At 37.2% G+C, this 19,531-nt stretch overlaps 1 protein-coding gene across 2 annotated transcripts; it reads left to right on the forward strand.

Annotated features, from left to right (window-relative positions):
- Nucleotides 1–1,710: 1,710 nt before the first annotated feature.
- Nucleotides 1,711–19,162, forward strand: LOC114053299 (tripartite motif-containing protein 59-like). 2 transcript variants are annotated; one of them, XM_027876237.1, is made up of 9 exons: nucleotides 1,711–1,892; nucleotides 3,314–3,380; nucleotides 4,022–4,495; nucleotides 6,459–6,548; nucleotides 7,588–7,818; nucleotides 8,157–8,179; nucleotides 15,442–15,557; nucleotides 15,884–15,930; nucleotides 16,532–19,162. In XM_027876237.1, the coding sequence occupies exons 3-9, from the start codon at nucleotides 4,052–4,054 to the stop codon at nucleotides 17,669–17,671; spliced, it is 2,091 nt and encodes a 696-aa protein (XP_027732038.1). In that variant the 5' UTR covers nucleotides 1,711–1,892; nucleotides 3,314–3,380; nucleotides 4,022–4,051; the 3' UTR covers nucleotides 17,672–19,162. The 2 variants fall into 2 exon arrangements, with proteins under 2 accessions (XP_027732038.1, XP_027732039.1); XM_027876238.1 differs by lacking the exon at nucleotides 6,459–6,548.
- Nucleotides 19,163–19,531: the final 369 nt, after the last annotated feature.

Below are 19,531 nucleotides of genomic sequence, written 5' to 3' on the forward strand. Positions count from 1 at the left end.
ATGGGGCAACAACCTGAAAGGACCAAGTAAAGGTTTGTTTTTGGTTTTTTGGGTTTTTTTTCAAAGAATGAGAAGATGTAAGCACACTTGCAACTTGGGAACGACGCAGTGAATAAAGAGATGTTGAAAATTAGGGAAATCATGGGGATAACAGAAGGAACAATCCAAGGGCACAAGTAGAGGAGGTGGAGAAAGTTGGGGGGGAGATGTTGAGGTGATTTGGCCTCATGAGAGATAGCCTCAAATTTTTCATTCGAGTATTTATCTTGGACTCAGAGGTTCTTAATCTGGAGTCTCTGAACTAACTTTTAAAAAAAATTTTTATAACTATTCCAACATAATTAATCACCTTTGCAATCCTATATGTTTTCCTTCATGCATTTAAAAATATTATTCTGAGAAGGGATCCATTTTAACCAAATGTCAAAGGGATCCATGACACAAAAAAAGTAAAAACCTCTGCTTTAGGTCCTCTGCTGAGAGGAAAGGACAAGCAGTGCTGAAGGTGGCTTTAAGAGAGAAGGAAAGGTTTCTAACAGATACTGAGAGAAGTGAGATAAAGAGTCGATCATGGGAGAATCAAAGGACAGGCATGCAGCAGAGAGGGATGCTTTGTAGTGGACCTAGGCAGCACAGTTGTGTGACTTCCTCTTTCTGTGTTCAAAAGCCTATCATATTCAACATGTCCAAAAGAGAATTCATCATATGCCCCAATCCCAAAACTATCCTTTCTTCCAAACTTCCTTGTTTCTGTTAAAATCACCAGCATCTTCTAGTCACTGAGGGTCATAAATTTAGAGTCATTCTTGACTCTTCCCATCAGTCCCCTGAGGGTACCCTAAACTCCCTCATATCTAATTAGTTACCAAGTCTTGTCAATTCTACTTCCAGTTACAGCTCTGATACCCATCTCCTTCTCTCCAACTCCCAAAGCCAATAGACTAACTCAGGCCCTTATCACCTCTTGCCTGGGTTATCAAAACAGTCATTTAATTGGTCTCCCTGCTTCCAGTCTCTCCTTATCCAATTCGTTCTCCATACAGTTGCCAAAATCATATTCCTCCCAACACTGAACATTTTTCTTGGCTATCCTCCCATTCCTGGAATGCTCTCCCTCCTCCTCTCTGCCTCGTGACTTCCTTCCAGTTCCATTTAAAATCTTACCTTCTGATCCCTCTTAATGCTAATGCCTTCCCAAAGTTGATTATTTCCAATTTATCCTGTTTATAGTTTATTTGGACATAATTGTTTGCATGTTGTCTCCTCCACTAGACTGTGAACTCCTTGAGACCTGAGACTTTGACCTTTCTTTCTTACTCCAGCGTTTAGTACTGTGCCCGGCACATGGTAGGTGCCTGATAAATGTTTACTGACACTACTGACTGACTGACACAGTTCTGAACTGGTCACTCCCCTACTCAAAGCTCTTCAGCGGCTCCCTTTTGCATCTAGAAGAAAATACAAACTCATCCTAGTGTTTAAGGCTCTCCATCATCCAGCTCCAACCTACCTTTACAGATGCTTTCCAGATGTGTTCATTTAATCTCATTCTGCTCCCCGTCCTCAACATCAAATTAATAATCTTGGAAGCCTAAAAGAACTGGCGACTAGGGTCTGGATTACTTGATTGGAAGGGACACCAATAGGCTCTTCGGATTGGCCGATTATTGAAGGGGCGTCATCAATCTCTAGTCAGACCGAGTAGCCTGAGGCCGCAGCGGAAAAGGAAAAGTGAAAGTCGTAAAGAAGATTTCCAAAGTCCCCCTTGGGTTGGGCAGCTTTTTCTTCCCGAGCCTGCAACCTCCTGCCGCTTCTCCAGCCACCATCGGACTCCGCGGGGTTGCATTTCCCTCCGTCTGTCCCTGCCCTCTCCATCTCCTGGGTCGGACAAGGTGAGATGTTCTCAAGCTGGGCCCAGAGGAGGTTGGTGTTGATGGGGTGGAGGCTTTACGGAAAGAACCCCGGTTTTGGAGTCAGGGAACCTGGGCTTAGACTCTAGACGTGCTATTTAGTTACCAGCAAAACCTTTTCCTTCTCCGGGACTCCTCAGACCAAAACTCCCTTCTAAGGCCACTGCCTCATAACACATACTATATGTATGTGTTACCTTTCCCACTAGGATGTAAGCTCTTTGAGGGCAGGGATTGCCCTTCTTTTTTATATTTGTGCTAAGCCAGTGTTTAATAAATGCTTTTTTATTTGTTATTCATATACTCAGTTTCCCCACCTGTAAAATGAGGGTTGGATCGGAGGACCTCCAACTAGTAAAAATTTAATTCCAAAGCCCATTAACATAGTCCAGGTCTTGGGCAGGGCTGCTTGGTGTCAGTCAGCATTTATTAAGTGCCAGCTCTGTGCTGAGCTCTGGGAACACAAAGAAAGGCTCAGTCCTCACACTCATGGAGCCCACAATCCAATGGGGAAGACAAGGCACAAACAACTATGTACAAACAAAATAAAGACCGGATAAATTGAGGGCAGTCCTCAGTTGGAAGGTATTGAGATTTTAAAAGACTGAGAAAGAATGTGTGACTTTATTTGAGACTTGAAAGAAACCAGGGAAGCCAACAGGCAGAGAGGGGAGGGAGAGAGTTTCAGACTTGGGGGACAGCCAATGAAAACGCTGTTACTTTGAGGAAAAAAATGGTTACCCGACTTATGTAATAGGTGTCACGTGGGCTTCTTTGGCCTTAGGAAAGGACACAAGGAAATGCCGGCTCAGAGGCCTTAAATCAGCCTGATTTTTTGTGTGTGGGGTTGTTTTATTTTGTTTTTTGGTCAGCATGTCACACAGGGTGGGGAGGATCCTGGAATGTACTGCACTGGAGCTTATTATCTCTGTGTCCTAGAACAGGAGTCTGGAACTTCAGACCCATTTACAAAGTCCTGAACTTTGGTGAGATGGAAGTTACATCTATATTGATTTTTAAAGTTGTATAACTAGTAATTTTTTAAATTGTATAACTAGCAATACTCAAAGTGATTAAATACATTCTCTGGATTCTCTTGTATAGAGATTCTTAACCTGGAATCTACAACACACACACACACACACACACACACACACATCTGTCAATAGATTTCAGGGAATCTGTGAATTTTGATAGAAGAAAAAAAAATTATTTTTATTTTCACTAACCTCTAACTGAAATTTAGCATTTCATTTCCTTCAACATTATTCTGAGGAGTCTTTGGGCTTCACCAGACTGCCAAATGGGTCCATGACACAAAAAAAGTTATGAACCCTTACTCTAATGGGAGCCTGAAAGTTCTCCTCAGCCTTCAGCCTTGTGTGGTCTGCTGCCCTTCTTAGGAATCAGGAACATCTGGCAAGATTTTGGAAGAATTTAAGACTACCTGAAAGAGTTGTTAAGTCTAAGGTGAGAACTCAGACCTCATTCCAGAATTCAAAATACGGTTGGATTTTCCCCTGTGAACCACTAAAAATGATGTTTTTATATTAACTAATCATTCTGTCATATCAACCCTCCTTAATTTCTTTTCTGTGCAGGATATATGACCTACCTACATTAATGTTTTCACCATTCCTCCCATCCAACACCACTCTTCTTCCTCCATTTTGAATAGAATCCTGCCCTCACACCTTCTAAATCTTCAGCCTGTTTAGACCTGTCCACCATTCTAAGTCCTATCCAAACATCTTCTCAAAACCCACTCTCCTAAACTCCTTTTGAGAAGGAAATGGACCAAAAGTCTGGTGTAATAGAAAGAGTCAGACAACCTGAATTCAAATCCCAGCTCTGCTACTTCCTACTCCCTGGGTAACCCTGGAACAGTTGGAATAGATGGCCTGAAAGTTTCCCTTCAAGCTCTGAATCTACTGCATGACCCTAGTCTGAATACCTAGAAATGTGACTCTATGCTCAGTCTCATTTTGAGGAAAGTAGCAAAATGCTCATGTTAACCCATCTTCACCCAGACTTTCCCCAACCATAATTTCAATCCCTATTCATTTTCAGAATTTCTCTCTTTACCTCATTTACCTCATTACTCTGTCTAGGAAGCAGAATCCAGGTGAAATAAAGTGGTCATGGCTGCCAGACCCCTACCAGAGACCCTCCTGGAAGAACTGACCTGCAGTATTTGTGTGGAGCACTTGAAGGACCCAGTCAGCATTCCCTGTGGCCACAGTTTCTGCCGAGTCTGTATCACTGAGCTATGTGACTATTATAAAACCCATGTCCGGGGCTCAGTGTCCTGTCCGATTTGCAAGAAACTTTTTCAAAAGGAAAACATCAGTCCCAATTGGGTGCTGGCACAATTAGTCCCCAACCTCCTCAACCTAGGACTCTCTGATAAGCAACCAGAAGATTCTAAACAACCAGCAGATTATCAGCTTTGCAAGCGGCATGGGGAAAAGACCTTTTTCTACTGTGAAACAGATGAGCAGTTCCTGTGCTTTGTGTGCAGGGAGCTCCGAGAGCACAGTAGTCATGTTGTCCTACCGGTAGAGGATGCTGCCCAGCCCTACAAAGTAAGAAATTTGCCTTGGTCTTTTCTCCTCCTAGAAATATTAATCTAGGAAGAAACTGGTGAATGTAGTAGTCATGGTACCTGCAATCAGCAATTAGTCAGCAGGTATTTGTTAAGCATTTACTGTGTGCCAGGCATTGTGCTAACCAGCAGAACTGTGGTTTGGTTATCGTGCACCCACCGGGATTGTCACTCTCAAAATCCTCTGCTATCTCAAAATGCTACCACCCTCCCCACACAGATACATATCCTGGGCAGTGTGGTACTGTGAAAAGAACTCTGAATTTGAAGTTAGAGTACCTGGGTTAATATCTTGGCTCCTTCACTTACTTTTTTTTTTTAATTTTTGGTTTTCAACAATCATTTCCATATGCATTTGTTTTAAATTTTTCTCCCCTTCCCTCCCCACCTTCCTCCCCAAGATGGCGTGCAATCTGAAAATAGGCGCTACTTATACATTCCTATTAAACATATTTTCACATTACTCATGTTTTAAGGAAGAATTAGAACCAATAGGAGGAACTACAAGAAAGAGGAAACAAAACAAAATAGAAGACGAAAAAGAGTAAATAGTATGCTTCCTTTCACTTCTAATGTGACCTTGCATGACTCATTTAACCTATGTGGCCTTCCTGTTTCTGTCAATGAGAGCATTGGACCCTGTAGAATTCCTTCTAGTTCTAAATCTGTGATCCTATTACTATTACTGTTCAGCTGGTCACCAGAAAGGGCAGAAGTGTGTAACGGTAATAGAAAGAATAGTGTTTTGGAAGTGTGTTGTTGAAACGAGGAGGAGTAAGAGTTCGGGAGGGGTACAGGTAGACTTTGCTTAAGATTTGTAGAGAACAAACTACTGGAGAAGATTTATTCAATGAACAGCCATCTGCATTGACAAAAAGTAGAAATGAGCTAAAATTAGAGTTGAAGCGATTATAAAGAAAAGCACTTATAAAGAAAAATACAGTAATTAAGCCCTAGAGCAGATATAAGTTTTCTTTATCCCTGGGCAATTTTTAGGAATAGTCTCCAACATTTTCTTTTTGTATCTAGAAAAATGGAATTCCTGGCTAAGGTGGTTACTTTCTCAATGGGAGTGATGGGATCTGAGTTCTGTGGTGTTTTAAAGGAAAACCACTTTCTTGATGATGATCAAGTAATTTCCCTTAGAAAGAGTAGCCACAGGAAAAGGGCTAAGTTAGGAAGGACTTTGTCAGGAAAGGCTTCATGGAGTAAGTGAGTGGAGCAGGGCTCCAAAGGAAATAGAGGGGAGAAAGGTAAGGAACAGTCCAGGAGGGGTGAAAGAACATAAGGAAGAGCATACTGTAATCTAAATAGTAGCTGTAATCTGGCCCCTCTTTGTATCACTAACTCTGAATCTTATATCAAGCTTAAGGCTGTCCTAATCCTACTGCTAACTTTTTCATTTCTCCTCTTCCTGTGATCTCCTGGATTCTGATATTGAGTTTCAGTCCCTTTCTCCATGGTGAGTGCTGGAAGCATACTGATCAGTTTTCACTCAGACTCATAAAATGTCATTACTTTAAAGCTCCTTCATCAATAATTAGCCCAGTCCCCTCAATTTATTTTTTAAAATGTTTGTTCTTTATTCTGAACTTGATAAACACCAATAAGCATGAACATGTCTATATACAAAGAATAGAAAATGATGACATATGAAATGATGAATCTCTCTTATGTTCAGCTTATTTTTTTAAAGTTGTATATGATAAATTCAGCAGGTTAGTTCCAAAGTCATCTTGCTTGCTCATGTCTCCTGCATTTCTTTAAATGCTTCCTTGATGCTATTTTCTTTATTTTTCTTTTTTGGGCATCACTGTCACTAGCCCCCTATGCATGATTTATATGCTATGAAAAGTACTTCCTAGTTCTATATACTATGACCCTCTCATGAAGAGATGTTGAAATTGTATTTGTCAGTAGGAAAGTAACTCTTCTTTCTACAGGATGAAATTCAGAGACAGCTGGAAAGTCTGAAGGAATCCAAAGAAAAAATTATGCATTTGAAGGGAAACAATACGTTCCAGGCACTGCTGGTAGGAGATGATTCCTTCCTCCATCCTGCCCCCCAAAAAAAGTAGTGCTCTATTTCAGGGGCCCAGTGTCTCTGGATTATTTGCTTAGAGGCCTGGAAAGAAGAATGTGACCCTCCAGGGTATGAAACAAGTGTTCCCATGTTCCTAAGAGAATAAAGGAGAGAAGAAAGTGTGTCTTTATGCAGATTTTACTTTTATGTCTTTATGCAAATTAATGTCTTCTCCTTGATTTTCATCTTTGTTAAATGGGGGTGAGATCCTATTTGACACCCCTGCCTATCTTATAGGATTGTTGTAAATTTAAATGAGGTAATAGATGTCAAAGTTATTTGAAAAATGCTATGCACATGTAAAATTATTATTGATAAGAAAAAAATCTAGTCTATCAGGGATAGGTCCAAGGCCATGAAGGGCTTGGGTGAGATGACAGGACTAGAGAATAATGAAAAGCCTAGGAGAGATAGATATGAGAATGTTCTTATAGCTTCTCACTTTCCCACTGATGTCATTCCTCCTACGTATTACACCACTCCCATCCATACTGTACTCAAAGCCAATCTAGCCATTATTTTCCATCAGTTTCACATGATGGACAAGTAAGGAGAAGACCTGAGGTTATATGAATCGGGAGACACCATATTAGTTTTATGCCATAGATCTATGTGACTCTATGCCATAGATTCTCAAGTCCTGAACCTGGGAGTCCAGGCAAAATGGGAGGAGTGAAATTCTAATAATCATCATGCTATCTTTTTTTTTTCCCTTTGAGTCAATGGTAGTGAGACTCTAGAGAAGGAGTTTTTAACTTTTTTATGCCATGGACCCCTTTGGCACTGTGGTAAAGTATAATAATACTTTGATTCATTGCTTACATTCATAACTGAAGAAAATTCATTAAGGAATTGGTGAAAATAAAGATGTAGGGGCTTTTTTTTCCATCCAAACTCGTATCTGTCTATTGACCTTTTGGGCATCCATGGACCCCAGATTAAGAACTCCTGCTCTAGACTAAAGAACATTTTCCACTTCATTTCTACAGAATCAAATCCAAGACAATAAACTGAGAATTGTGTCTGAGTATCAGCAGTTCCGGGAGTTCCTTGATCTACAGGAACAACTCCTCTTGGCCCAAATGGAGGAGCTAGAGAAGGACATCACCTGTAAGAAGGAGCAACATGTCAACCAAGTCTCTCAAAAAATATCTCATCTTGAAAAATTAATAAGTAAAATGGAGGAGAGAGCTTCTCAGACCCCAAGCGAAATCCTTAAGGTGAGAAACAAGAGAACATACCATCTATGCTCCAGATGGTGAGTATAATAGATGTGTTACAGAATAGAAACTGACATGAAAGAAGACATGAATTGAAATTGAACCAATGATGATATACAACTGGATGAATTTCCAGCTATCAGAAGCATGAGGTATTGGAACATAGAGGGAATTAATGATATTGAGAGGAGCTGGGATTTGTAGGTGTGGAGTGAGCATCTGGAATAGCTGGGGTAAAAACAAAAATTAGTTTTGGCACTCTCTAGGGATTTATACCATATCCAGTGGGGAATGACTATAGAAAAACTGACCTTTTTTTTTCCTCCTCTCTTCCATAGATCAAAAAACAATTGGAAGAAAGGTAAGTGTTCTTAGCTGGGTTTTTCCCTCTGTATATGTTCTCTGTCTCTCATTCATTTGTTGATGTCTCGTAAGCAAGTCAGTTTTTTTTTTCCTCCTGTCAGCCTGATGGAATACCTTCAATATAAGGATTTATATTTCTATTTTAAAAAAATTTTCCCAAACATTTATTCAGTGTCTAACAGGTGTAGAATTCGGGGGTAATTGCTGTAGGAAATCCTAGTCCCAATGGGTTTACAATTTAATAAGAGGTTAAGATGAAAAAATAATTTTTATACACAACATTATATGAGAATGTCAGAGACCTGTGCAAAGTGCCACATAGTAATCCAGCCTTTGCTTGAAGCTGCCCAATGACAGGAGATCCACTATGTGCCAAGGTAACCCATTCCAATTCACATGCTCCTCTGATCTTCTCTTCCCCATGGTTCTCTTTTCCACCAATTCCTTCAGCTGTTCTGCATACGGCATGAACTTGAGGCCCTTCACCATACCAGTTGCCCTCTTCTAGATGCTGTCCAATTCATCAGTATTTTTTGTAAAATGTGTTGCCCAGAACTGAATATGGTATTCCAGACATGTAGACTAACCAGGACAAAGTACAGTGGGACCAACACTTCCTTCTTCCTGGGAGCTATTCCTCTTTGGTCTCCACTAAAATCCAAGATTGCATTAGCTTTTGTTGCTGCTATGTAACATTGTTGAACCTTCATTTCCCCCCCAGATCCATCTAATTCCACTACCATCTAGTTCACATCTTTTCCATCTTTCTCACAAACATAGCATAAGAAACTTCATCAAATACTTTGATAAAAGTATCTTTAAACTATATCTATAGATTCCCTCTATCTACCAGTTTGGTAGCCCGTTGAAAAATAAAAATTAAATTAAATTAATGTCTTATGATTTGTGCTTGGTGAAGCCATACTGGTTGCTTGTTAACATCTTTTCCTCTTCTGGATGTTCACCAAGCATTACTTGAATCCATTCTATAATTTGATCAGGAATTGAAATCAAATTAATTTGCCTGTAACTTGCAAGTTACTTTCTCTTCCCTATTTTGAAAATTGGGGCATTTGCACTCTCCAATCCTACAGTATTTCTCCTGCTCTCTAAGATTTTTCAGATATTACTGTTTCAGCATTCACATTTGCCAGGGTTTTCAGTATCTAAGGATGTAGTTCTTCTGGGCCAAGTAACATGCTGAGGTGGAGGGGTAGCTGTGACATCCCCGTCTGGAGTTTGAGTGCCCATCAGAAGTAGAGATCAAGATTTTAGAATCATCTAAATAGAGATGGTAGTTGGAGCTGTGGGAATAAATACCAAGAGATTATCAGATAAGAAGAAAAGACACATGCACATGCATGTGCCCAAGTTTCATTTTTGACTGATCAATAGATAAGATCTCATACTCTTGTTCCATTTTTCTTTTAGTTCATCGTAGAAACTCAGTGCATCCATTCAATCTTATACTTTCCCCAGTTTTCTAGTCTGGAGGAATAGAGACAAGGAGGAATGAGATGGTTTCTATGGATTCCTTCTTTCCATACCATTCCTCTGAGTCTCTGTTTTGTTTTTTAGGGGGTTAGGGGAAGAGTGCCTTTTGTTTTGGTGAGTCAGTTTAGTTTTAGTGGTGGATTAGTGGATAATGAAAAACATGAAAAAATAAAAGCATCAAACATTTTTAAAATGCACAAAAGAAAACAAAAATGCAGGAGACACAAACAGCAATTTTGTTACTACTTGGTTAAATGTCATATAATTTATGTATTTTTAAAACTGTGCAACAGAAGTTCACATTTTCTTATACAATTCTTTTTTCTTTATTCCTACATTTATTCATTACTACACTTGAGATTCTAGATCTTTTATTTTTCCAAATAAATTTTATTATTTGGTATAGTTCTACAAAGTAATCCCTTGATAGATTGATTAATGTAGCATAAAATTGTAAATCAACTTATATGGTGTAGTCATTTTTATTATACAGCCCAATTGATTATGAACAACAAATGCCTTTCCAACAACACTTTCCAACAGTTTATTATCTTCTTTAATTTCTGTGGAGTGTGCTGCAGATGTATTTCTAAAAGGTCTATGTTTGCCTTAGTAGATGAACACCCAAATATTATATGTATTTTGTAGATATTTTAAATGGAATTGTTTTTTTTCTCTTCTTCCTCAGTTTTGTTGTTTTATAGAAGGGTTGGTGATATCTATTGGTTTATTTTCCATTCTGATATTTTATTGAAACAATTGTTTCGGTTAGCTCTTTTTCATTAACTTTCTAGGCTCTCCTATATTAACCACAGTACTTCTATAAGTAGAGATAATTTTGTCTTTTCAGCTTCTGTGTCCTGTCTTATTTCTATAGCTAGACTTGTAGCACTGTGTCAAATAATAGTAGAGACAAGTAACATGCTTTTACCCCTAATCTCATTGGAGAAAGCTTCTGGTATTTTTCTACTGCAAACAGTGAATTTAGATAGATACTACTGATAGGTACATTTGTTTTTGTACTTTTTAGTATTTTTAGCATTAGTTCCACATTTTGTTGAAGGCTTTCTCTGCATTTGTTGATATAATTGTGTGCTTTTTATTATTTTTGCTTTACTATTGTCAAGCATTCTTTGTATTACTGTATTATTCTTACTAACCAGGCACTGTACTTAAACACTTTACAATTATTGTTTTATTTGATCCTCACAACAACCCTTGGAGATAAGTAGGTTCTATTATTATCCCCATTTTACAGATGAGGAAATGGAGGCTAACAGAGGTTAAGTGACTTGCCCAAAGTCACACAGCTATTAAGTGTGTGAGATCAGAACACCTGGCGGCCCCCCTACCTAGTTATAGAGATTTTTTGCTGTAGTATCTGAAAATATTTTAGTGTTTTTGGCATCAGCATTCATTAAGAATAAACATTACTTTCTCTGCTTTCTCTCTTCCTCTTTTAGGTATCATGATTATATGTTTTCACTGATGTTGATAAAGGTGCCTTCTTTCTCTAGTTTGGAAACTTTGTATAGAATAATTATACATAAAATCTTATTTTTATTGATATTGTTTTGTTTTCACGTAATTTTCAAATATATCTCTTTCTCTCTTTTATCCAGTAATCCATCATTTGCTCTCCCATTAATCTGAGTATTTTATATTTTTGTAAATTTTTATTTCTCTTTTTTTAACATTTTAATTTTCTTTCAAATTCTGGATTTGAACATCAAATAAAGATTAGAATTTCCTTATAAATAGAAAAATATTGGACATAAACCTGCCAATCTGTACTATAGCTTGCTTTTCAAGTATGTAGTAAATTCAACATGTTATTTTCAAAGTTGATCTGCTTTTCTGTTTCTTACTAATATTCCTTCTGTTCACTTCTGTGCATTTTAAAAATTTCAAACTTAGGGGCAGCTAGGTGGCACAGTGGATAGAGCACCAGCCGTGAAGTCAGGAGAACCTGAGTTCAAATGTGGCCTCAAAACAAACATTTGACACTTACTAGCTGTGTGACCCTGGGCAAGTCACTTAACCCCAATTGCCTGAAAATAAAAAATAAATTAAAAAAAATTTCAAACTTAAACACCAAATAAAGTGAGCATTTCCATAGACAAAATAGAACAGAAAAAGATCATACATGAAACTGTACATTTCTGTTACATACATCTTGTTTTTTCCTTTTAACTTTATAGTAAGTTTTTTAAAAAAATGCTTTCAACATGTAATTTTCAGAGTTGTCCTGATTGTCTGTACTTGCTTCTGGCCTTCCTTCTGATTTTGCTTTGTTTTGTTTTGTTTTTTGCTTTTTGGTGAGGCAATTGGGGTTAAGTGATTTGCCCAAGGTCACACAGCATGCCTTCTGTTTTCTTCTGTGCATTTTGAAAGATTGTTTCAACAATGCTAGTATCATTCTTTTTGTTTTATGGTTTATAGAAGGCCTATTACTAGCTACCTCCTAACTCCATTAAAAAAGAAAAAACAAAAACAAAATTTCTTTAACAATTATGTACAGTCAATAAAAACAAATTCCCACATTGGCAGTGTCCAAAAAAGTGCACCTTATTCTGCACCTTAAGTCCATCATCTCATTGTCAGGGGATGGATAGCAGGCATCATGACTGGTTCTCTGAAATTTTTTGTTGATCATTCCATCTATTAGAGTTCTCAAGTATTTCCAAGTTATTTTCCTTTACATTGCTGTTGTTATTGTATAAATTGTTCTCCTGGTTCTACTCATTTTACTCTGCATAAGTTCAAACAAATCTTCCTAGGTTTCTCTGAAACCACCCTCACATCACTTCTTATAGCACAATAACATTCTGTAACAATTATATACCATAATTCACCCCTTAATTTCCAATTCTTTTCCACTACAAAAAGAATTGCTCTAATTTTTTTTAAAAGCCCTCTATTAGTTTTCATTTTCCATTTCAATTAGGGTAAGATAGAACTTAAGAGCTGCTTTTACTTACACTCTCTAGTGATTCAGAACATTTTTTCATGTGGTTGTTGATAGCTTAGATTTCTTCCTTTGAGAATTGCCTGGTTCGTATCCACTGGCCATTTACCTAATGGAGAATGATTCTTCTTCTTATACACCTAAATCAGCTCCTTATGTCTCTTGGGCTATGAGACCTTTCTCAAAAAAACTTGCTGCAAAGATTTTTCCCCAGTTACCTATTTCTCTTCCAGTTTTAACTGTATTAATTTTATTTTAAAATTTTCAATGCCGTCAAACTAGTCCATTTTATTTCTCTGACCTGCTTTATTCCTTATTTAGTCAACAATTCTCACCCTATTCATAGGTATAAAACACAATTCATTTCTGGCTCTAATTTTTTTATGATGTGACCTTTTACAATCCAAGTCCTCTACTTGGAACTTACATTGGTATATGTTGTGAGAAATTGCTCAAAACTTAACTTCTGTCAGACTACTTTCCAACTTTAACCGTTTTTGTCATTTTATGAGTCCTTACCCCAGTAATTGGGGTCTTTTGAATTTGTCAAACACGATGCTACTATGTTCATTTGCTTCTGTATATTTGTACCTAATCTGTTTCACAGATTAACATCTCTATTTTTTTTAACCAATGCCAGATAACCTTGCAGGATTACTGCTGTGTCGTATAATTTGAGATCAGACCCTGATGTTAGATACCCTTCCTTCCTACTTTATTTTTTCATTATTTCCCATGAGAGTCTCAACTTTTTGTTCTGCCAGATGAATTTTGATATTTTTTCTCCTGTTTCTACAAAGTAATCCTTTGGTACTTTGCTTGGTATTAACTGATTAAATAACTTAGATAGTAAATAAATGATTAAATAACTTAGATAGTAGATAAATAATTAAATAACAGTATTATTATGGCCTGGTCAACCATTAATATCTCCATTTATTCATATCTACCTTTATTTCTATAATAAGAATATTTTGTGATTGTATTAATGTAGTTCCTATGTATGCATTGATAAGTAGACTACCAAATATCTTATACATTCTGTAGTTATTTTGGACAGAATTTCTCTTTCATCTTTTCCTACAGGATTTTGTTGTTAATATATAGAAAAACTGATGATTTGTGTGGGTTTACTTTATATCCTGCCATTTTGCTAGTTATTGTTTAAATTTATTTTTAGTTGACTCCCAGGGTTCTATAAACACATCAAATCATCTGTTTTGTTTCTTCTTTACCTTTGCATATTCCTTTAATTTTCTTTTATTATCTTATTGCTATTGTTAACATATCTAGCATGATATTTGATGACACTAGAGACAATGGACATCCTTCTTTATTCCTGATCTTATGGATATATCTCTAACTTATCCCTATTACATATGATGTCGGCTTTAGTTTTTATCTTTTTTTTTTTTTTTTTTTTTTTTTTTTTTTTTTTTTGTCTAGGCAATGAGATTAAGTGACTCGCCCAGGGTCACACAGCTAGTAAGTGTTATGTGTCTGAGGCCAGATTTGAATTCAGGTCCTTCTGACTCCAGGGCTGGTGCTCTGTCCACTGTGCCACTTCATTGTCCCTGGACTTTAGTTTTTAAATAGATACTATTTACTATATTTTTAAAAGGCCCATGTATTCCTATTTTGAGTTTTTTAAACAAAAATAGATGTTATATTTTTGTCAAAAGCCTTTTCTGCATATATTGATATAATTTTAATTGTTTTGTTATTAATATGCTCAATATTGCTTATACTTTTTCTAATACAAACCAACCATCCATTCCTGGTATAAATTAAAGAGTCATAGTATATAATCTTTTTGGATGTGTTGCTGTAGCCTCTTTGTTAATGTCTTATTCAAATTTTTTGTTGATATGCAGAAGAGATATTTGCTTAGAGTTTTCTTCCTCTGTTTTGTCTCTCCCTGAGTTAGGTATCAAAACAATATTTGTATCACATTTGGTAGGATTCCATATTTTCTTTTTTTAAAAAAACAACTGATTTAATATTGGAATTAATTATTCTTTGAATGTTTGATAGACTTCACTTGTAAGTCTATCTGGTTCCAGGTTTTCTGTTGTTGTTTTCCCCTCTTTGGAAGCCCATTTGTGATTTGTTCAATTTCTTTTTCTGAGATTGGGTTATTTAAATTCGGTTTCTTGTTTTTTTCTAATATAGACATTTTCTATTTTTGTAAATATTCATCTATTTTGTTTAATTTGTCAGGTTTATTAGCATATGATTGGGCAGCTAGGTGGTGCATTGGATAGAGTGCTTGGCCTGAAGAAAGACTCATCTTCCTGAGTTCAGATCTGGCCTCAAACACTTCCTAGCTGTGTGCCCCTGGGCAAGTCACTTAACCCTGTTTACCTCAGTTCCTCATCTGCAAAATGAACAGGAGAAGGAAATGGCAAACCACTCCAGTATCTTTGCCAAGAAAACCCCAGATGGGGTCACAAACAGTCAGATACGACTGAACAACAACAAGAGTTTCCTTTTATTCTTTTTAATTTAGTCCTTTTTTCATTTTTGATACTGGAAATGGTTTGATCTGAGGTGGTGGTAGGGATCAGGTGGAATGTGGACCAATAGTACAGTCTTTACTTTTTAAAAAATTATGTGGTTATTATTCTAGAGGAATTTTTCTTTCTCTTGCTTATTGTTCTTTTAATGCATTTTGTGTATTTCTGTTTTTGAGTTGAATGGGAGGAGACCTGGATGTTGCCAGACCCTTTCACTCCTGTTTTTCCTGAAGTCCCTTCTGATGTTCTCTATTTCTATTGATGTTTTCTGTTTCTACCTAGGTGGGAGAAAGAACAGGTCCTGACCCCTTTCACCACCTCCCAAGACCTAGAAGAGAGAGTGTGTGCATTCACTGGAAAGATAGATGCCTTGGAGGAATCCATGAGAAGTTTCAAAGGTAAGGAGAAGGGCTCATAGCATCCTAGGGACATTAGCATTCATCCAGTTTAATGTCTGCATTTGACAAAGGAGGAAACCTAGCCCAGAAGCCTAAAAGATTTGTTTCCAAGTTCAGTGGGGTGGGGTGGTAGGTAAGCTTGAATTCATGGGCCGTTTTCTACAGCTGCTGAGACCCCAAGAGGAAAATGGCTTGCAACAGATCAGACTGCTTCCTCTTTTCTCAGAGAGCCTTTATATATCCAGAAAAAGTCATGTTTTTCCCTATCAATGAGATTGGCAAATGATAGAAACCTGCAAGTTCAGTCTTCTTTCTCTCTCTCCTAGCTCCATGGCTACAACTTCACCTTCAGAACAAGACAACTAAGAAAGAGGTTTGGCATACATTTTTGCAATTTTGTTATGTATTTATCAGTGTTCTAATGAGCTAATGTATCCATCTTTGCAAAGGGAGAATCATTGATTAGGAACCTAGCCCTCAAGTACAAATGATTGATGAGGATTCCACCAGTTACTACTACCCCATTCTCTTACCCTTACCTCTTGGTTCTCTGCATCTGAATGGAAAGTGCAACATTATTGAGAAGCTATTTGGCACTCCCCCCCCCCCAAAAAAAAAATATGGTCAACTCTTAGTTATCCATTTTTTCCAAGGTAGAATTTCAAAAGTCATTTCTCATTCTTCTCTGTCTAAAATAGGGATAACCCTAGAAATATTAAGAACCCTTGGTTTAAAGGGAGGCAGCATCTGAGCATGTGTATATCTGACCACTACCAGGCCAAACAAGTAGCTTTTGGATTATCTGTATCCCACTTCTCTTCTAACACAGAATTAAAGGTTAAATGTAAAAATGATGAGTTTTTTAGAAATTGTGGAAGGTTTGACTTTTTCTTCTCGGTAAATCCACCTCTCCTGTCCCTCTTTTTTCCCTCATGTGCCTAACTCAATCTCCATCCATTGTGTCTTTCTCCTAGATATGCCACACAGTGGAGCAGGTGTTATACCAACTTGCCACTGAAATAATAACCCAATCTAAGTTGAAAGATGGTCAAGGAGTCATTTCTGAAACAGACATGTCTGAAATACTAGAGATGCTGGTCCTGGGAAAATTAAAAGAAGTATCTTCCAGATTAAGAATGAAAATGAAGACTACCCCCTTGAGAGTAGCTGTGGTTGGAAATGCTTCCCTGAGTGATTCACTGATTCATTCTCTGCATGTATTTACTTTGAAGGCAAATATGGAAGCTCTTTCTTTCCCAGATGTTTTCACGGTCCCCTTTGTTGCAGAGTCGCTACCAGATATTGAGACATACAGGGAACCAGTAACAACTTACCTGAAGGAGATAGATTGTGGCCATTTTGATGTTGTCCTCATTATTGTCTCTATCTGCATTGAATCCATTCATACCAGCCTAGCAATAGAGCTCCACAATATGGGGAAGAAGGTGTATTTCATCTCAATAAATGCACATCTCATCTCAGCATTCCCAGATTTATGGTTCAACTTGGAAAATGCAAAGCTATTTGTATGGAACCTGGAAAGGATAGGTATAAGTAATCCTCAAGTATTCCTGATCTCTGTCATGAATGACATATCTGACTTTGCAACTTTTTCTAGTGCCTTGAGGGCATTTGAAGATCAGAGGAGGGTCAAGGCTCAGACTTTGATGGATTACCTGTGTCATATCTGTGTAGATGCCATTGAGAGGAAGAAGACTGCCTTGCAGGGGATAATTGGAGTGGAATCTTTGATGGTAGCCCTACAAGTCACTGCTAGTTCTGGGGTTTTAGCCCAGCTCAGGGCCTGTCTGAGTCATTATCGAAAGTTCTTTGGGGTGGATGATCTTTCCCTCACTAATCTGGCTCAGATGTTTGGTTGGAACATAAAGGAATTACAGGGCACAACCAAGTCCTGGAATTTGCAGGCACTCATAAAAGACAATCAAAAATTAGCTATTTTCACAGGCAGGAAGGTTGAGGTAGCAAAGCTTCCTCACCAACACAGTTACCAAAAATTATATAATCAAGCTCATGACATACATAACTATTTTCTTGAAATAGTGACCAATGATGCAATGACGGTCTTTCAGAAAATATGGCTGGAGCTGTCTTAAGAAGCCAATTGATCTTGTAAGTCTCAGAAACTATGACCAATCCCCTGCAATTTTACTTCCACCCAAAATCCCTCTTCTGTTCATCTTCCAAGTACTGCAACCAAAATGCTTCTTGGACTTCCATATCATTGGCATAGAAGACTGAAATAATTCGTAATTTTTGTACACAAGGCAAACTAACCACTTGGTTTCAAGGGCTGCTAACACTTTATTCTGTTTCAAAGTTGGTCTTCGTGTCCCACAATGAAGTTTCATGAGACTGCAGAACCTCTGACCCATACCATTACCACCTATATCTATTGCAACAAGCTACCATTCTGTGACCAGTTAGTGTCAGAGATAGGTTTGAGCCAGTTCACCTGTCTCCCAAGACAGGATTTTTCCCCTGATCCATAGTTAGCTTTAATCCACAAGTATTTATTAATGAACTCTTATTATGCTAGGTGATATGGGAGATATGGAGAAGTGCAAGAAGTTTCTGCCTTCTATAACATTGTAATCTAATTAAGGAAATCATAGGACCTTATTTTTGAAGGAAACAGACATTATTTAGTCCAAGTCCCATTTAAAAATCTCCATTATAACATCCCCGATAAAAACATCAAGTCCAGTACAAGAACTGAGTATCTCCCAAGGCAACATCTTCGACTTTTGACTAACTTTGATTGTTTTTATGGAAGTACATTTGTTCAAGGTGCAAAAAAATTGCCTTAAAGGTTCTCTTCCAAAAATATCTTCAATCCACACACCAAAATCATTCAAAATACTTCAAAAGATGTGACAATACAAAAACAGTTATATCAGTACTTTTTATTATAATAACTGGAAAACAAAGTGGGTGGTCATCATTTGGTGATTGAATAAATTAAGGCATAGGATATAACAGAATATCACACTGTAAGAAATGATAAGTATGATAGACTCAGAGAAACTTGGAAAGATTTTTCTAAACTGATATAAAGTGAAATGAGCAGGACACCAGGACAGTTAACACAGTGATAATAGTAGTGTAAAGGAAAATAATTTTAAAAGACATAAGAACGCTGATCAATGCAATTACCAATTATTACTCCATAACACTGATGATGCAGTCTTGGCAGAAAAGTGATGAATAGAGATACAGAATGGGACATCCATTTTTCAGACCCAGCTAATGATTTGTTTTGCTTAACTATACTTATTTGTTACAATGGAGGACTCCTATAGGAAGGGGGTATTGGAGTTGGAAGAGGAGATAAGGGATGGTAATAGTAATGCAGAAAAATAAAAAAAAGCATCAGTAAAATATCTTAAAATACAAAGAAGAAAGCAGTGAGAAGTTCAAAAGAGGACATAGATAAGCTGGGAAGTTTTATTGTCATGTTAAATTTAATATACACTTTAAAACTAACACTATGAAAGTTTAAAGCTGCATACATAATCTTTTATGTTCTTTGTATATTGAAATGTTCATTTATTAATGTTAAGTTTATAATAAAAATTTTTTAAAAAGATATGACAATAGAGAGAACTTTATTAGATGGCCTACAGATAATAAACATCAGGAGAGCCATAAAACAGGGAGATATATTTCACCAAAGGTATCCACTACTGTCATGGAGGAGGTCCAGTATAGCATACAAGCTGAAAAGTGTTTTCCTATGGATGGGGAGGTCCTGCAGATTTTGTGGATTATATTGTGCTATTCATATGAGGCTCTATGATGTTACAGAATGTCCTAGAAGAAAGCTACAACCACTCAAAAATTTTAACCTGATAAACTATACCAGAAAAACCATGTGGATGAAGATGTCTATTGCCAAAGAAATTGAGGAAATACAGCGAAACAAGAAATAAAATTATTGTTATTTGCTGATATTT

This window comes from Vombatus ursinus, unplaced genomic scaffold, assembly GCF_900497805.2.
Source record: "Vombatus ursinus unplaced genomic scaffold, bare-nosed wombat genome assembly UNPS02014811.1, whole genome shotgun sequence".
NCBI lineage: Eukaryota > Metazoa > Chordata > Mammalia > Diprotodontia > Vombatidae > Vombatus > Vombatus ursinus.